The sequence below is a fragment of the Vulpes lagopus genome, chromosome 24, assembly GCF_018345385.1.
Source record: "Vulpes lagopus strain Blue_001 chromosome 24, ASM1834538v1, whole genome shotgun sequence".
NCBI classification, from domain to species: domain Eukaryota; kingdom Metazoa; phylum Chordata; class Mammalia; order Carnivora; family Canidae; genus Vulpes; species Vulpes lagopus.
Genome location: NC_054847.1, coordinates 57,868,679 through 57,886,955, shown reverse-complemented (window position 1 = coordinate 57,886,955; position 18,277 = coordinate 57,868,679). Strand labels below are relative to the sequence as shown.

The 18,277-nt window shown below is 38.6% G+C and overlaps 1 protein-coding gene across 3 annotated transcripts in view; it reads right to left on the bottom strand.

Annotated features, from left to right (window-relative positions):
• The window catches only part of ATP9B (ATPase phospholipid transporting 9B (putative)), a 240,173-nt gene that overhangs the window by 177,025 nt on the left and 44,871 nt on the right, over positions 1-18,277 (bottom strand). For 2 of the 3 annotated variants that reach the window (XM_041739641.1, XM_041739643.1), the window contains exons 5-6: positions 18,136-18,244; positions 3,388-3,446 (exon numbers count right to left, since the gene is read on the bottom strand). In XM_041739641.1, coding sequence (XP_041595575.1) covers positions 3,388-3,446; positions 18,136-18,244 — 168 coding nt within the window. The remainder of the gene's footprint in view (positions 1-3,387; positions 3,447-18,135; positions 18,245-18,277) is intronic. The other variant, XM_041739642.1, reaches the window with a different exon arrangement.

The window sequence follows — 18,277 nt, the reverse complement described above, 5'->3', positions numbered from 1 at the left end:
GGACTTCAGAGCTGATGTTAGGACCTGTAAGATGACCTGGACAACCTTCAACTTCTAAGTCTCTTCTTGCAAACAGTTACCCTACTTGACACATTCCACAAGTAATAATGTTTCAATTGACATGTTTTTCTAAAAAATTTTAGATACTTCTCAGGAGGGTTCCTTGTTAAGCCAGGAAACAATCTTCGGATTTTCTTTCTTTGTCCTGCCTGCGTAATCTAACCTGGACTGTGCATGCTTCTAGCCTACCACTTTTCAAGTGCATGTCAAAAGATCTGCTTCTCCTAGGGAGAGTCAGAAGCTGCAAAAACAGGAGTTTAAACACAGATCTCTTTAACATGAAAGCCCACATTCTTCTCCCTTCCACTGTCCCAGGCTGCTGCCCTTCTGTTAGCTGTACAACTCTCAACACCTACAACACTGGTCCAAATTGGGTCAGCACACTTTTAAATATCCATACAGCGACTACTGATATACTAAAATTTTCACATTAGGATATAGAATTAGAAGAGCTACCCTCCAACATAAAATCCACCATGGAAATACCCAAGCATTAATTTCTGAGTAGCAAGCAGTATGGTCAAACAACTGAGAAATTACTTTTCTGGTTAGTGGTGTTTCCAATACCTTCAAATAAGAGGTAAAAAAATAAAGCCATCTGCCACCATATTGTTGCTATTTCTTTATAAAGGTTGTATCAATCAGTAACTTTTATCACTACAAAAAAACACAAAATTGGAGCACCTGAGTGGCTCAGTGGTTCAGCATCTGCCTTTGGCTCAGGATGTGATCCCGGTGTCCTGGGATAGGGAGCCTGCTTCTCCCTCTGCCTATGTCTCTGCCTCTTTCTCTGTATCTCTCATGAATAAACAGATAAAATCTTAAAAAAAAGAAAGAAAGAAAGAAAGAAAGAAAGAAAGAAAGAAAGAAAGAAAGAAAGAAAGAAAGAAAGAAAGAAAGAGAAAGAAAGAAAGAAAGAAAAAGAAAAGAAAAACCACAAAATTGGTTTAACAAATATAAATCTACTACTAAAAATGTATTGTTACACAGCAATTACTAGAAATTATGTCTAAAATTTCTAATACTTATGCTTCTTAGGTAACCAAAATTTGTGGAAAATTTTTACAGGAAAATGGGTATATAACTGGAAATATGAAAAAGTACATCAGGTACAGGGGCTACCTCTATTTTTTAGTTTACAACATTTCCTAATGATTAGTGAAAATATTTTAGAAGTCCTTCCCCTAGCTCTGCTACTATACACATGCTCGTTTACAATACTGATCTAGTGCTGGAGTACTTCACACTGCACTACCCATGTAGCTACTACATTAAAGTAAAACCTTTACCTGGATGTCTACAAAGTGTCTACGGCATTCATCAATCTCTCACAGATGGAATACACCTGGGAGGCCAGACAGAAGCTCAAGGGCAATGCCCATAGATCTAGATGTCTTTCATATCCTTCTATATGACTGAAGAGATGAGCTCTTGCGCTGTGGCTAAGAAGGGCTCACGTATTACTCAGTAAAAACAGGAGCACTGAAGGGTGCACCACTCCATCAACCTAGGCAGCAAAGGGAAGGAGAACGTGCATCAACAGCAGAGCAAGGGAAATGAGACAAAAGAATAAGGCCAAACAGTACGCCCTGGTTCACAAAGAGAGACTCTATATGCTCTTCAAACCCCACTATCAACACCATACAACCTCTTACAAGAGAAACAAGAACTGCTGACACCAGGTCCCCGCCCATGAGTCCATGCTGCTCCCGCTCCCATCTTCTCCTGGCAGGCCACTGTGAGCAGCTTGTGGAGCCAACCCCCTCTTTGTCCCCCACCAATTGACCCCACAACAGACAGGAATAAGGGAGGCCTCCAGCCAAAAGCTCATTGAACCAGGGCCCTGAACAACGCCCAAGTGAACTGGAGGTGATGGCCACCTGGCTGTCTGCAGCCCTGAGAAGGACCCGGAGAGAGGACCTACACCAAGCTATGCCCCAATTCCTGACCACAGAACCTCTGAGGTAATAAACACTCATATACAGCTCAACCATCTCTCTTGTTGGCATTTATCCTACAGAAACATGCAGAGATGTATGTATAAGGATGCACATAAAGCACTTTGTAATAGTAGAACAGACATCATCTGAAAATCTAACCACAGATCAAAAGCTAGTAACTTACAGTGTCCATACAACCAAATGCTATGTAAATGAGGTGCAAATCAATACATTCTATTTTCCTATTTTGTAAAATCAGACTAATATACCCCCAAACACTCTTTGTATACACTTACTGTATACAGGGAGATAAAGGGAGATAAAGCCCACTTTAGTCCTGAGGAGAAAGGCCTTCTTGTACCAACCATCTCCAGAAGGTGGCTCAAGCCGAGAACATGGCCTGCATGCCAGATGGCACCAAGGACTTGAACTATTCTCATAAGAGGCCTTATTACAACTTCTCATAAAACATTATTTTTAAAAAGTTGTTCAAGCACCTTCATAAAACATTATTTTTAAAAAGTTGTTCAAGCACCTTAAAAACAAACAAAAAAAGAGAAAAAAGAAGAAAACAAAGAGGCTGTCCATCCATTCGCCATCACTCAGGAAAGTCAGTGCATATGCAGAAGCACCTCTACCCACAGCAGACAGCCTGTGCAGGCACTCCCCAGGTCACTGCATGACTGCCACTCTGACACCAAGGGCTTAATGGCTCTTAATGGCTCTGTCCTGTATTGACCTAAGCTTTTTCTTTCTGATATTCTTGTACTTCCATTTAGCTTTCCTTCCTGAAGTTTCTAAACCCCAAGAATTAATATCCAATCATTGTAATACATCTATCTATAAAAGGCAGTTTTAGAAAATGAAACATATCCTATGATAACCAGGTTCTAACTAATATAATTCTTTTTTAAAAAATTTTATTTATTTATTCATGAGAGACAGAGAGAGAGAGAGAGAGGCAGAGACACAGGCAGAGGGAGAAGCAGGCTCCATGCAGGGAGCCCGATGTGGGACTCAATCCTGGAACTCCAGGATCACACCCTGGGCCGAAGGCAGGTGCTAAACCGCTGAGCCACCCAGACATCCCCTCTAATATAAATCTTTGGTCAAATGAAATCATTCTGATAATGCAATATTAAGCAGTTAACACATGACTTACTTTAGACAAAGTACAATTTCACCTGTGCATACTGAAATGTACTAAAGCAAAACAGACTACAGAAAAATCTAAATTTTTCTTCACATACATCATATCGTATACAAAGATGTTAAGATTTAAAATAACTGTCTCAAACAATTTCCTTCAGATTCAAAGTTACTGCAATCAGGCTAAATGTTAATCACTGGCATAGACATGTCTAAAATATATTAAAAATGCATCAACCTTTTCCACTATGATGAGGTCTCCAACTTGTATGTCTGAACTCTTAACTTGCACTTTACCTTAAAAAAAAGAAGAAGTATAATCAACCCAAGGAAATAATAGTACACCAGAGTTAAAGTTTCAATTGACAAATAATATTTTAGAAATAATTTTCAGAGGGGGGGAAAAACACTAGATATTTATCTGGACTTATACTTTCAAAATAATTTTATTTCACATAGACAGTCACTAAAAATTAACTTCTCTTAGTCAGCTCCCAAGCACAAAGAGCTAACTGCCCCCAATACAAGACATGCGGTGTGGGAGAGGGCTCCAACTGGAAGATCTTCCCAAATCTGCCATTATTTCAGGTCTGGGTCCAGCACTGATGATCAGAAATAGCACTATGGGTGATTTAATGAGTGAATAACATAAAGATGTAAAATCCTTATATTAATATTGTGAATGGCATTGATTGACACATAACTGACAGAACAAAAGAAGTGAAGAAAAGGATACATAAAATCACTGTGCACAGGTAGTCTCACAGATGGTTCCGTACTGATAACTGATACTGATAAAGTTGAAAGCTTTGTTACAAGAAGTGATTCTTCTTACATGATACCGTGTGTAAATTCTTAAGTTATCTATATTATATCTAGTGTACAACGATCTATAAAATTTAATGTTACACAACACTATGTAACATTAATGTCGCACAGAGTAGATGAAATGTTATATACGTAATTTAAGACACCATCCTACATAAGCAACAAAACTTACTCAAGTTTTCTCTCTGGACTCGCCATTCTCCCTCCCTCCTTCTCTCCTTCCCCCTCCCACCACCCCTCCTTCAGTCAATTTCCCTTTTAGAACTAGCAACACCCTTGTGGAACTATTTTTATCTTTTTGTGGCTACTGGTTTAACATGGGAAAATGTCTATGCCTTCACATTCATTCAATTTACTCTGAAGCTAACAGAAAAAGAGGTAAAAGTTCACATCATACTATTAAAAACTAACATTACTAGTTAGTTATACCATTGACTTTTAGACCACATTCAACTTATTACAAACTTATTTCCTAAATACTTTTTGAAGCAGCTGAGTGTCAACAGTATCACACCTGTTCCTAAAGGTGTATTTTGAAGATATCAAAAAAAGTTTTGTGAATACTATTTTTCCATGTTGCTCAATTATACAATAAACACATAAGGACTAGAACTAGTTGAGGAGGGGAGCTATTTTTTTATTCACATAAAACAGCAATGTTCTTTAGAAATACATGTGAAACAAATCTTAAGATATCTTCATAATTGATAAGTACATGTCTATTAATAGCCAGAAAGTATACCTATAAAAGAATGTCTATTTTAATTATTTTTTCAATTGGTCCCTTCAAGCTTCGTTATCTGTGGTCCCACTACTGTGTTTTCTATAGTCAAGCACCAGGTAGTAAAGTTACCTCAGTGATCTCATGCTCCCTGGGTATTACTCGAAAGAATTCCTGTCTCATCACTTCATATTATTTTCTCTCCTACCATCCAACCCACTTTTCCTTCCTTCTGCTCTTCTATATTCTCAGTAACATACCCATTTAAAAAGGAGAGGAAGAGAAATAGCTGTAATCATAAGATATAATAAATGTAGTAAACAATTCTTAAATATTTTGAGACACAAAAATATATCCCTTTCTGACTCCTTCATCAATATCTTATTTCTGAGAGAGATGTTACTGTCACATAACAGACACAATTTATATTTAATATTAATAGCTTTAGTTTGGGGGCATTGTATCGTGACTTTTATTCATTTCCAAGGAAATTACTTACAATTACTTGTGTAAGGAAAACAGGTGATGGTAAAATGCAGCGTAGAAACTTCTCACATTAATGATATGACAATGAGAATAAAACATGAGAAGGCTATCATGTCCTACTGGTATGGCAATCTGCCTTGCTTACCTACTTAAAGTACACATTTCTACATTTTGAAAAATTGGTCAAATTGGCTCTTAGTTCTCTAAATAGTTTTCATTAATCTCTGTGCAGGGGCTCCTTGTACTTCTTTACAGCACAGTCACGTGAACTCACTGACTTCTCTTCTCTTTCTTCCAGAGCAGTTAGGGCATTAGAAGAGAAGAGGGAGCATTACCTTTTCCCCAGGCACCCGCCTGTCAATGACAGCCCAGCACCATGACCGTGACCCTAGCTGCCCAAGGTGGACAACTCATGCCTACACCAACAGTTTGATTTCTGGACACCCTTCGTGAACTAAGCTAACATCTGACCCTATTAACATACTATCATCAGAGATGAGGGATTGGTAACAGAAGGAAACTCCTAAATTTTACATATTACAGCACAAAGAAAACATGTATCTGCCACCTGCTCTCACAACCCAATAGAGCCATCCACAATGCAAAGTGTTTTTGAAATGGGCATTTAAAATGTAATAATTTCAGAGCTATACTTGACAGAACCAAATTCTAAATACAGTAACGATGAATACACCAGTACTTATACTTGAGGACAGTTTTCCTTAAAAATGCTGTATTTAATTTACCTCAAGTTCAAGCCCTGGAAGTCATTCAGTATTGGCCTTTTCTCTCTGATGAAAGAGTCAACAATGAATGTTACCAGGTACAGTAATAGCCATCCTTCCCTCTTTCCAAACTAATGCAATAAAATCTTTCCATTCAAGCCCTCTTCCTAGGAATAAATGTTCCTGCCACCATGCTTCCAAAGCGTAGCAGCTTACATGTTTCTCACAGAATAAAAGCATTCAACTCGCTCGTTCCGTGAACCAAGTTTCACAGGCTCCTTTGAAAGATCCAAGACATAACTCAAAGGACTACTTATTCTTACTCCAAAGCTTCTTAAACACAGACTCTGTCCACCAATCTCACTGCTACTCATTTTTTGCTTGAATAAAGAGAATACTCTATTAATATGCTCCATTACTATCACCTCCCTAATTCAATATGAATTCCAAATGAACCGGCTGGCAAAACTAAGGATTATGTTTATCTCCCCCAAAAATCTCCATCATTTGACAATTACTTATAATATAATTCAGATTTACATCATTATACACATGTTCTTCACAACTAACCTCAAATTAATTTTCTAGCAAGTCCTCGACACTTGCTGTTTCTTTTGACTGGAAGCCCTCACCTCATAGCTCTTCTTAGTTACACAGCAAACAGAGCTTCATGACGCCTTTGGACCCGCCTAAGCACCAGCAGTATGTATGCACACCTCTACACAATGTGCTTATCTGCTATCAACAAACATTACAGTGTCGACTAAACCCAGATCCCGTGACAGGTTCAAAGCATAACTGAAATATATTTTTAAGACATTTGCTTTGTTCTTCGCAAATGCATCAAACAAACTTACCCCACTCTAAAACAAGAGAAACTTATATCAATCTATTCCTTATCGGTTAAATGGATCAAACGTCATAAGGGACTAATGGGAAAGTAGCTATATAAGCCACATTTAACTCGACAGACACCAAATGAGGATGAAAACATATTAATTACTTCTTTCCCAACAAAATACACAGAGGTAGTAAGGGTAGGAGATAATTAAGCACCTTTTTAAACAAGGACTTGATCACATATATGCGGCACTCCAGAAGGTCAACACCAGATGACAGGTGTACTTTCCTGGGCAGAAAACTGCACACCACACCAGCAGATTGCTTGGCTTATCTCTGTTATTTGGGTGGGACCAGTACCCACCAACTCTCTTAACACTTTAAGTGTCTGTGGAGGTAGAAAACTAATTTAACATGGATTATGAAGTAAAGTGGGTAGCTGGGAAATGTAATTAATATATTTATTTACATACATAAGTAAACTGTATTTTGAAAGAGACCTATACGCTGAAAATAAATATTGCTGAGAGAAATTTTAAGATAAATAAAAGGAAAGACCTATCTCATGCATGGGTCAGAAGACTTAGTATTAATAAGATGTTAATTCTCCCTCAAATTTATCTCTAGATTCAATGCAATCCCAAACAAAATCCTAGCAGCCATTTTTACAGAAATTCACAAGCTGATTTTTATTTATTTATTTATTTATTTATTTATTTATTTATTTATTTATTTTAGTCACACAGAGAGAGAGAGAGAGAGAGAGAGAGGCAGAGACATAGGCAGAGGGAGAAGCAGGCTCCATGCACCAGGAGCCCAACGTGGGATTTGATCCCGGGTCTCCAGGATCGCGCCCTGGGCCAAAGGCAGGCACCAAACCACTGTGCCACCGACAAGCTGATTTTAAAAGACATATCAAAATACACAAGAACACAAGACCTAAACCTGACTGAAAATGAAAAAAACAAAGCTGAATGGAAACAACACTACGTGATTTCAAAAATTATTATAAAGAAATAATAAAAGAATGGTATTAGCATAAAGACAAACATATCAGTAGAGTAGAAGAGAGAGTCCAAAAAATAAACTGATACACAAAAAGACAACTGACTTTTGACAAAAGTGTAAGACAAAGCCATGTGAGAAAGACCACTTTTCCAAAACATGGTGCTAGAAGCATTTGGATATCCACATGCAAAAAAAGTACTTACATGTACACTTGGTACTAGTACAAATATTGACTCAAAATGGATATACATGATGTAAATCCTAAAACCAAAGAACTTCTAGAAGAAGAAACATAGGAGAAACAGAAAATCTTTGTGAACTTGCATTACGCCAAGAGTTCTTAGGAAAGAATAGCACAATCATAAAGGAAAAGCTGAGAAATCATCACCTAGAACATCTAGGCCTAGACATCATCACCTAGAACATCACAGGGGCTGGGAACAATGAGAAGGCATAAGACTAAGGGGTTTGCAGCTGAAAAATAGCTGGAGTCACATGCAGAAGAGAGTAAGCTTGGGAAAGACAGGGAGGGTGGTTGGCTCCAGGTGAAGCGGCCCCTAGGCCCTGGCTGAAAAACCACCACCATGTGGCAGGGCTGCCGAGGAAGAGGCCCCCAAAGAGAAGTCACTCAGTGAAATCAAGAAGGCACATGGGAGGGTCTGTAGTGAAAGCCTGAGGCAGTAAAGGGATCTGAGGGTCAGAGACTGGGGAAAAGGCAAGGGTAGGAATACAGACGAAGAGTCTCTGGCCATGAAGGGTGGCTTTACAACATGAGGCTATCTAGGCCACATGCAACCTATCATGGAGCATAGGGGCTGGGAGGCCCTGGGGGAGCACACAACTTCTTTCTGACTCCTGCTGAAGGTGGGCGGGGACCCAGGGGCCTGTGGTACCCCTCCCCTGACACAGGCTGGGGACAGACAGAAGAATACGGGCAAGATCCTGCCTGCAGGAAACTTACATTCATGAGCAGACGTAAAGCAGGGTGAGATCAAATACAGTGACATGTCAATTGTATGAATTACAGCCTAGGAAATTAAAAAAAAAAAAAAAAAGGAAATACTGCTGTTTTAGAGTGAGGCTTATAAAGCATCTTGCTAGAAGTAACCAATTTTTACTCTTAAACTATTCACGAGCAATAATCAAAGTAGTTTTAAAAAGCATTTTTTAGCAATCACAAAAAAAATTAAGAAGCTCAAGTTAAACACAAATATTTTTGTTCTATCAGTAAAAAAAAAAGGATTAGATAGCTCTAGAAAGAATATGGAAATATTGTGGTAAGAAACATTTAAAGATAAAAGACTTCATATTATTCACTGGGTCAATTACATTAGGCAACCACTTCCCCTCTAAAATTATGTCACTAACTAAAATGGTCTATTCCATCCATGTAATTACCAACAGAGTCCAGAAGCTGCAGAAGAGACTATCCATCCATACAGACTTTATATCCCACAAATGCACACATCCTTTGCCTGAAGCAATATGCAGAACTAAACAGAAATATCAAAGCAATTCCCTATACTCGCTAAGTATTTTATAGAAAAGTACAAAGGTTTGAAAAATTTAATAAGTATCTCATTACTAAATATTTTATCAACTAACAGATACAAATGAAAATTTTTATGGTCTTACTACCAACGGGACACTTCAAAGTCTTGGTGAAGCCTGCTGGTGTTTGTTTGTATAAGAGAAATTTCTAATTTTGTTTTCTGTGGTTAGAAAGACTTCTGACACATCTACCAAGTGTTAAAATACAAAATATTGTTAACATGAATGGTTCATAATTAACTAGTTCTAAGACTCTCAATCACAAAAACCAGAAGCTTTATGAAAAAGCAGCCTTCCTCTCTCCTGGGCCTGCAAAGGTATGAAAATCCCAATGCCCTATAAGAATCTGCACGGTTACATTACTACTGAAAGGGATATGAACTAAATATGGTTCAAATTGTCCCTAGTCTCTCGTTTCCTCTAGATTTTCAATAATCCCATGGCAATTTCTTACTGGTCAAATACCCCAAGTGTGGAAGCTGACATCGATCCTTTGTAGAGAATGAAGAAATCACAGATAAAGACGGTAAGCAACCGTGAGCCTATTTATAAGGTTTCAGAGCCACTGGTCTAAATCACAAGCAGAAAGAAAACCTCCCAATGATCTTATTATAGTGTCTTGTGTTTCATGTTTCTCAGAGAAAACAAGAAAAAATTGGAAGAGCAAAGTAACTGATGGAGAAAAGAGAAGGAGGGAGGGAGGGAGGGAAGATTTCCCAAGACTCTAGAACGTGTTAAAAAGGAACATGGTTTAAAACTGGAATGGAGGGCAGCCCGGTGGCTTAGCGGTTTAGTGCTGCCTTGGGCCTGGGGCGTGGCCCTAGAGACTCGGGATCGAGTCCCACGTCTGGCTCCCTGCATGGAGCCTGCTTCTCCCTCTGCCTGTGTCTCTGCCTCTCTCTCTATCTCTCTCTGTGTGTCTCTAATAAATAAATAAAATCTTTTAAAAAATAAAAATAAAAAATAAATAAAACTGGAATGGAACTGGCATGGAAATCTGGGTGAGTCAGTGCAGCAGAAGATAAAGCAAGGCAAAGGGCCCCAATTGGATGCATTTCTCAAAGGTCTGAGAAAAGAACTTTAATAACATTAATAACTGGTTTTAAAGGAACTAACTAAGCATTTTTGGGAGAAAAAAGAAGACAGATCCCTTCTTCACATAACACACACCTGATATGTAAAATTACAAGTGGAGTAAAACATCCGCTATGGAAAATAAAAAGTCAGAAACACTGGAGGGAAATAAAGATACTCATTTACCTGGGGGCTGAATGGACTTTCTAAGATTGAAGCATAACCACAAAGGAAAAGACTAGAAGATATGCATACATACAAAGTATAAATTTATCCATATTAAAAAGACAAAGATACAAAAATGAGTCAAACAAGACAAAAACATTTGTCACAGGATAAATTTCTCTTAGAGAACTTACAAAAAGGTAAAAATGGACATATGAAAAAAGATGAATAAACTTTTATCAAAGACCAAAATGAACAATGAAATGTTAAAAGGTAAGCAGCAAGCAAAACACAATGAAAATATCTGTCACCAAGAAAGTTGGCAACGTAAAAGAACTACAGTGTACAAAGACATTGGGAGAAGGGGAGGTCTGGGCTCCATGGAATGCAAACTGCTGCACCTTCACTGGGCAGCTGTCTGACAATATCAGGCCTACAACTTTTCATATTTGATCTGGAAATTCCACCTTACTGAATCAACACATTTCTTGAGTTCCTACCATGGACCAACAGCCCTACCTAACTCTGGGGGAACAGTGGTACAGACACGGAGCTGAGAATGCAATGATTAGAGGTGATCACTGGAGGAAAATCACTTACTAGAGGGAGGTTCCGGATGCTAGTACACATCCGTGCCTACACAGAACTCTCCCCTGTCAGAAGGTACTATGTTAGCCAGGGTTTTTCATTGCTTTCATATGTTCCAGGCCCTAATCTCCAATGCAATAAAAAACATTATATGTATGAGCATCATGACAAAATAAAATTCATATAGATCCTCTTAGGATGGCCTGAGAAAAAAAGATCAGTGATGAGAGTAATGAGGACATACCTAGTCCAGCCACAGAAAACTAAAGAGACAAGAAAACAAATCTCAATTCAGTTTGTGCCTGACTAGATCAAGATCTACCACTATGTGGTACAAATGTAATGATGTATACTGAACATCTTCAAATGAATGCTTTCCAAATGCTGCTCAGACCACAGGAAAGAAGACCACACAAGAGAAATATGTGAAAAGGTGAGCATGCTGATCTAGGAACTGCTCTGACTACATACAAGAACTATACAGAAAGGCTTTCCAAGTATCCAGTGTTCCCCTTCATTTGTGCTGTCACAAAAGTAGACCAGAGACATGAAACTACACATAAGAGAAAGGAAAGCCACCAATGCTTGAGGACTGGATGTCAGCAATACACTCTGATTACTTCTGACTTTATCCGCTCCTAGGCAATTTCTGGTGGGAAAATTCAGCTAACATTTGAGCATACTATTTTTTAAAAAACCCAACTAGGGGATCCCTGGGTGGCGCAGCGGTTTACCGCCTGCCTTTGGCCCAGGGCGCGATCCTGGAGACCCGGGATCGAATCCCACATCAGGCTCCCAGTGCATGGAGCCTGCTTCTCCCTCTGCCTGTGTCTCTGCCTCTCTCTCTCTCTCTCTCTCTCTGTGACTATCATAAATAAATAAAAAATTTAAAAAAAAAAAAAAAAACCAACTATCTGAAGACATGACTGTCACAAAAGGAAATTCTTCTCACCAAGTGGAAAGAAAATGCAGTAACTCAGGAAACCAGTTACACATCAGGATTTCCCTACCAAAGTACACATCGCCCAGAGACAAAGTATAGAAGACAGTAAAGAAGGACTTTATTTTTTAGTTATTTCTTTTAAAGATATTATTTATTTATTCAGGAGAGACACAGAGAGAGGCAGAGACCAGGCAGAGGGAGAAGCAGGCTCCCTGTAGGGAGTCTGATGGGGGATTCGATTCCAGGTCCCCGGGATCACACCCTGAGCCTAAGGCAGACAGACGCTCAACCTGAGCCACCCAGGTGCCTCAAGAAGCAGCTTCTCAAGTGGTAACACATGGAGCTAACTGAAAACCATCCAGTGTCAGGGCACCTGGCTGGCTTGGCAGGAAGAGCATGAGACTCTTCATCTCAGGGTCATGGGGTTATGAGTTTAACACCCACACTTGGTGTAGAGATGACTAAAACAAAAAATAAACTTAAAAGAATAAATGAAAATCCCAGTGTTGACTGAGATTGTACACCCATTAAAATATTCTCTGCTTCTAACAAAGCACCCTCAAGATACGAATATATTTAAAAGTGGAAGTACCTTTCCTTTTTAAAAGCAAACATACAAGGGCATCTGGGTGGCTCCATTGGTGAAGTGTCTGCTTTCAGCTCAGATCATGATCCCAGGGCCCTGGGATCCAGCCCCACATTGGGCTCCCTGCTCAGTGGAGAGCCTCTCTCTACTTCTGCCCTCTGCCTGGCCCTTCCCCTGCTCCTTCTCTCTCTCTCTCTCTCTCTCTCTGTCAGATAAGTAAAACCTTAAAAATAAATAAATAAATAAATAAATAAATAAATAAATAAATAAATAATAAAAAGAGAACATTTTCCCAGAGGATTTCTACAAGAATATGATTAAGAACTCCAAATACAGAAAGTTCAAATACTGTAAATATGATATAACAAACCACAGTTAAGTCACATAAGGAAGAGATTACTATGAAATATTAGAAATTAAAGGGATGTACAGAAAATACTCTGGACCAGAAAACAAACTTCAAACTAAAGTCAATAAACATATACATGCATTTTTTTATATTGCAGATTTTACTTATCAGTCATGTGTATCAGAATAACCAGCCACACAACAATGCACCACAGCTGTAAGAACACAGACATAAGAATGGTCCGGGTTCAAACATGAACTCTTCTAAACTGCAATGGCTCAGAACAAATCATGTAGTATGATTCAGGTCCCTCACCTGTAATGTGGAGATAACACCTACCCACCTTGAATGGTGGTTATACAAATGAGCACGTTACCTGACACACTCAGGAGAAGGTCAAAAAAAAGCAGTAAAATCATCATCATCATCTACATGTAAAATCTCCTTCCAAAGATCACCAACGATGATCACTCTTGTTTAAAAAGGTAAATCTGCATTTCTATTTGAAATAAACCCACTGACAATTATTTTTAAAGTATCCTGAGTTCGAGTATCACAGAAGTACAAAAGACATAACATTAGTATGCTTTCTTCAACATTGTTTACTATTTTTAGGTGACAATGACATAACATAAAATCAGCCATTTTAAAGTGAATATTATAGCAGCATTGAGTACATTCACAATGTTGTGCAAACTCCCTCTGTCAAGCTTTTCATCATCACAAAAGGACACGTCATGCCCACTAAGCAGCTGCCCCCATCCAACTGCATACACTTTCCCAGGCCATCGCAACCACAACCTGCTCTCTAGCTCCATGAATCTACCCTTTCTGATAAATGAAATCATACAGCCATGGTCCTTTGCATCTGATTTCTTTCACAAAGGGCAGTATTTGCAAGGTTCACCTATGTGTTTATCAGTATTTGTGAATTTTTATGGTTGAATAATACTTCATTATAAGAAAACACTGTAATTTGCTTATCCATTCTTCCACTGGTAGACATCCAGGCTGTTATCACCTTTTGGGCAATTTTAAATAGTACTGCATGATCTTGAGTGTATGGGTATTTGCCTGAGTTCCTGTTTTCAATTCTAAAGGCATCTGGGAATGTCTCAATTCCTCCTTCCTCTGGGAATGATAGGTCAAAGGGATATACAATTCTCAGTTGTCAGTTTGTTTCTTTTACCATCTTAATTAGTGTTACCCCACTTCCTTCTGACCTCCACGCTTTCTTACTGAAGAGCCTTCCTTGTATGTGACAAGCTGCTTCTCTCTCACTGCTTTCAGAATACTCTCTTGGTCCTCAGATTTCAACAGTTTGATTATAATGTGTCTCAGTGTGGATTTCCTTGCATTTATCTTTCTAGGGATTCACTGATTTTCCTGAATGTGTACAGTCCTGTCTTTTATCAGCTTTGGGAAGTTAATGGCCATTATTTCTTCAAACATTCTCTCCGCTTTCTCCCTGCTTCTCCTTCTAAGATCCCCACTGAGTGCATATAAGTACACTTGGTGTTACCCACAAGTCTCTTAGGACCTGTTTTTTTTTCTTCATTCTTCCTTCTGCTTCTCAGAATGGATCATTTCACTTGAAATTACCTAGGTGCACTGTCACTGATTCCTCCTTCCGCCTGCTCAAATTTGCTACTGAAACTCTCCAGTGAGTTTTTCTTTTAATTTATTGTACTTTTCAGCACCAGAATTTTTGCTTCCTTTTATAATTTCTATACCCTCGTTGATATTCTGTATGTAAATATACTGTTTTTCCTGATATCTTCTAGCATTTTTCAATTGTTTCCTTTAACTCCTTGAACATATTTAAGGCAGCTGATTTTGAGTTGTCTAGTAAGCCCGGTATCTGAGCTTCCTCAGGAACAGTTTCTGTTCATTTCTTCTGTGACTGGGCCACATGGTTTCTTTCCATGCTCTGTAATTTTCTGTGGAAACATTATAATCTGTTAACTCAGGAAATGAGTTGATTTTCCCCTCTTCTAGGTTTATTTTGTTGCTCGGTATATGCTATAGCCATGCACATACAGGGATTTTTCTAGACTCATTTCGTAAAGTGTGTATTCTTTGTCATGTGTGGTCTGTGAAGTCTTTCAGCCAGTGTTTTGGAAAGGATTTCTTGCATAGGAAAGGGGAAAGACAAAGAAAGAAAGGGAGGGATGGTGGAGGAAGAAGGAAAGAATTAGAGAAGGAAGGAAACAAGGGAGGAAGGGAGAAGGACAAGAAGAGAAAAAGAGAGACCAAACTCTCCCCATCATTGCTGATTGCCTCTGTGCTGGGGATTCCCAACAGAGTCAGGCTGCCTAGAATCAGCCTGAGGCTTCCTCTGCTTGCACTGAGCCTAGAGGCTGGCCAGAGGCAAAACACTTTCTTGGGGTCTTCTCTTGAGCGTGACCCAGCACTGGCGTTGGAGATACCTTTCAAAACTCACCAGTAAACACAGGCACTTTTACATGACCTAATTTTCCGAGGAAATGCTCTCTCCAGCTTCTTCTGCCTGGCATTTGACACTCTATCCTATGTGCTGACTGCCACTGCTGGCCCCAAACTACTGCTGCAGTTCCTTAACCTGACATAGGCTTGAAAAATGCATACTAGTTTTGGGCTCCTCTGCCCTGAGAGACATCCAAGTTAGATGAAAGAAAGACAAGTATCCTGAGTCAGTCCTTCACGTGTTGCTGATAGGGTGGACAGAATAGACACAATTCTCTGCAAGTAAGTTCTGCTCTACTCCCTTCAGAGCCAGGGTCCAGAATCCCAAATCAAGAATGTGGCCTGCCATCTTCCCAGCAAGTGTTGACTTATCCATATTTCTGTGAAAGAAAGAGCATGTAGGACTGCCTCCTCCCCAGTTTCACAGATAGCACCATACCACTTAGTTTTGAATGAATATTGGTAATACACAAAAACAAATCTCAACACAGTCCAAATATCACAATTAAAACAATTTTAAAAATAAGCCAGGATCTATACTACATTCTAAAAAAGACACACCAAAGTTACACCTAATTTATTCCTGGCCCATTCCAGGGACTCGTTTTTTCAAAAACTAAAGCTTACCTCTTTTCTACAATATACCTTTCCTCTACCATGCCACTACTGTAAGCATCAAAACATCTTAATAGTTAACTGTTCAATTTAATCGCAAAAGAATAGTCTTTTGAATACACGGTCCTGGGACAACAGGGTAGTCACATGCAAAGGAATACAGACCCATAACACACACCATACATAAAATATGAAATAAAAGTGGATCACACATCTGAACATCAAGGCTAAAACTATAAAGTCCCTAGAAGAAAATACAGAAGTAAATCCTTGTGACCTTGGGTTGGTAAACCATTTCTAAGCTACAAAGCCAAAAGCACGAGCAACAAAAGAAAACACAGATAAGTCAGACACCATGAACACGAAAGCTTTTGTGTGTCAGAGGACACCGAGAAGAAAAACACACACCACAGAATGAGATAAAATATTTCCAAATCACATACTGACAAGAAACTTAAATCTAGAATATATAAAGAACTCTTACAACTCAATTATTAAAAAACAACCCAGGTAAAACAGTAAGCACAGAATCTGAATAAACATCTCTCCAAAGAAGACAACGCCCAACAAGGACATGAAAAGATGCTCAACATCACTAGTCATCAGGGAAACACAAATCAAACCACCATGAGATACCACTTCACACCCAACAGGATGGCCACAATAAAGAAGATAAGAAGACAATAAAAGTGCTGGTGAAGATGTAGAGAAACTGGAACCTTCACACATTGCTGGTGAGAATGCAAAATGGTGTCGCCAACCAGGAAAATAGTTTGGCAGTTTATAAAAAACAGAGTTACCATATAATCCAGCAATTCCACTCATAGGTATATTTACAAAAGAAATAAAACAGCATTCACACAAAAACATTTGTATACATTCACAGCAGCATTATTTACAACAGCCTAGAGTGGAAACAATCCAAACATCCATCTACCGATGAATGGGTGAACACAACATGGAGTACCACAGAGTGGAATATTATTTGGCAACAAAAAGAAAGCCTGACAGGCGCCACAACATAGGTGAATCTTGAACACAGGATGCAAGTGAAAGAAGCCTGTGACCAAAGCCCACATACCACAGGATTCATTTCTGTGACCTGTTCCTAAGAGGCAAATCTATGGAGACAGAAGGCAGACTGGGGGTTGCCTGGAGCTGGAGTAAGGTGAGAGGGGCAAAAATAAGATGATGGCTAATATATTCAGAGTTTCTTTTTAGAATGTTAAAAATGTTCCAAAATTAGATGGTGGTAATAGTTTCATAATTCTGTGAACATACCAAAAATCACTGAATTGTATACTTTAAATGGATAAACTTTATGTTATATGAAATATATCCCAATAAGCTATAAAAAATTTCTCGGAGAATTATTTCAAATAAATAAATTCAGTGTACAAATGTCCACATGTGAACAGAAGATACAAACTCCACTCTAAACCTCATTTTTTAAACAGTCTCAAGGTTATTACGAATATTCATCTAGCTATTCAGTGCCTTCCCTCGCTGTCCCTCACGGACACAATCACTGTCATGGTGTCACTTTTCAATGGTAATAATGCCCACCTATGGCTTCTCCTGCACTCTTCCCAGTACATCACTTCTTTTCCACTGGGACTGAGAGACCAAATAAACAAGCTCTTTAAAAACATAAAATTAAGCAAGGGTTAAAGCCCTGAATGAAGTTAAGGAGGAATGGGCATAAAGCAATTATCATTTTGGATCATGACATTTATTTTAGGTGTCCAAGGCCCTTCACTTAAGGCCATAGTACTAGATGTCTGACCTTTATGACTGTTTAAAATATAACACAAATAAAGATTTTATTTATTGGTATTAGGCTTCACAGAAAATGTGCATACACCAGTTGGGTTTCTAAGTACATATGTCCAAGTACCTTGAAATGGTAGGCGTTATAAGAAAATTAATTAGATACCATATGTAATCCCATAATACTACTTTCAATAACAGAATTAAGACATGTTTTCTTTCATTTATGTTAACTCTAAAATGATGATTACATTTAGCACATGATAAGCTAGATCAAAAGGGTCTTACTAACCTCTTACTGTAAGTTTGCTGTATAGCTGTGAATTCACTTCCTTGTCTCGCTGAAAACGCCGAAATTCATCAATTGCTTCCCTCATGATAGTGACAGCCAAAACAAATCCCTATGAAACAAAAGAAAATATGGTATTTGAGAA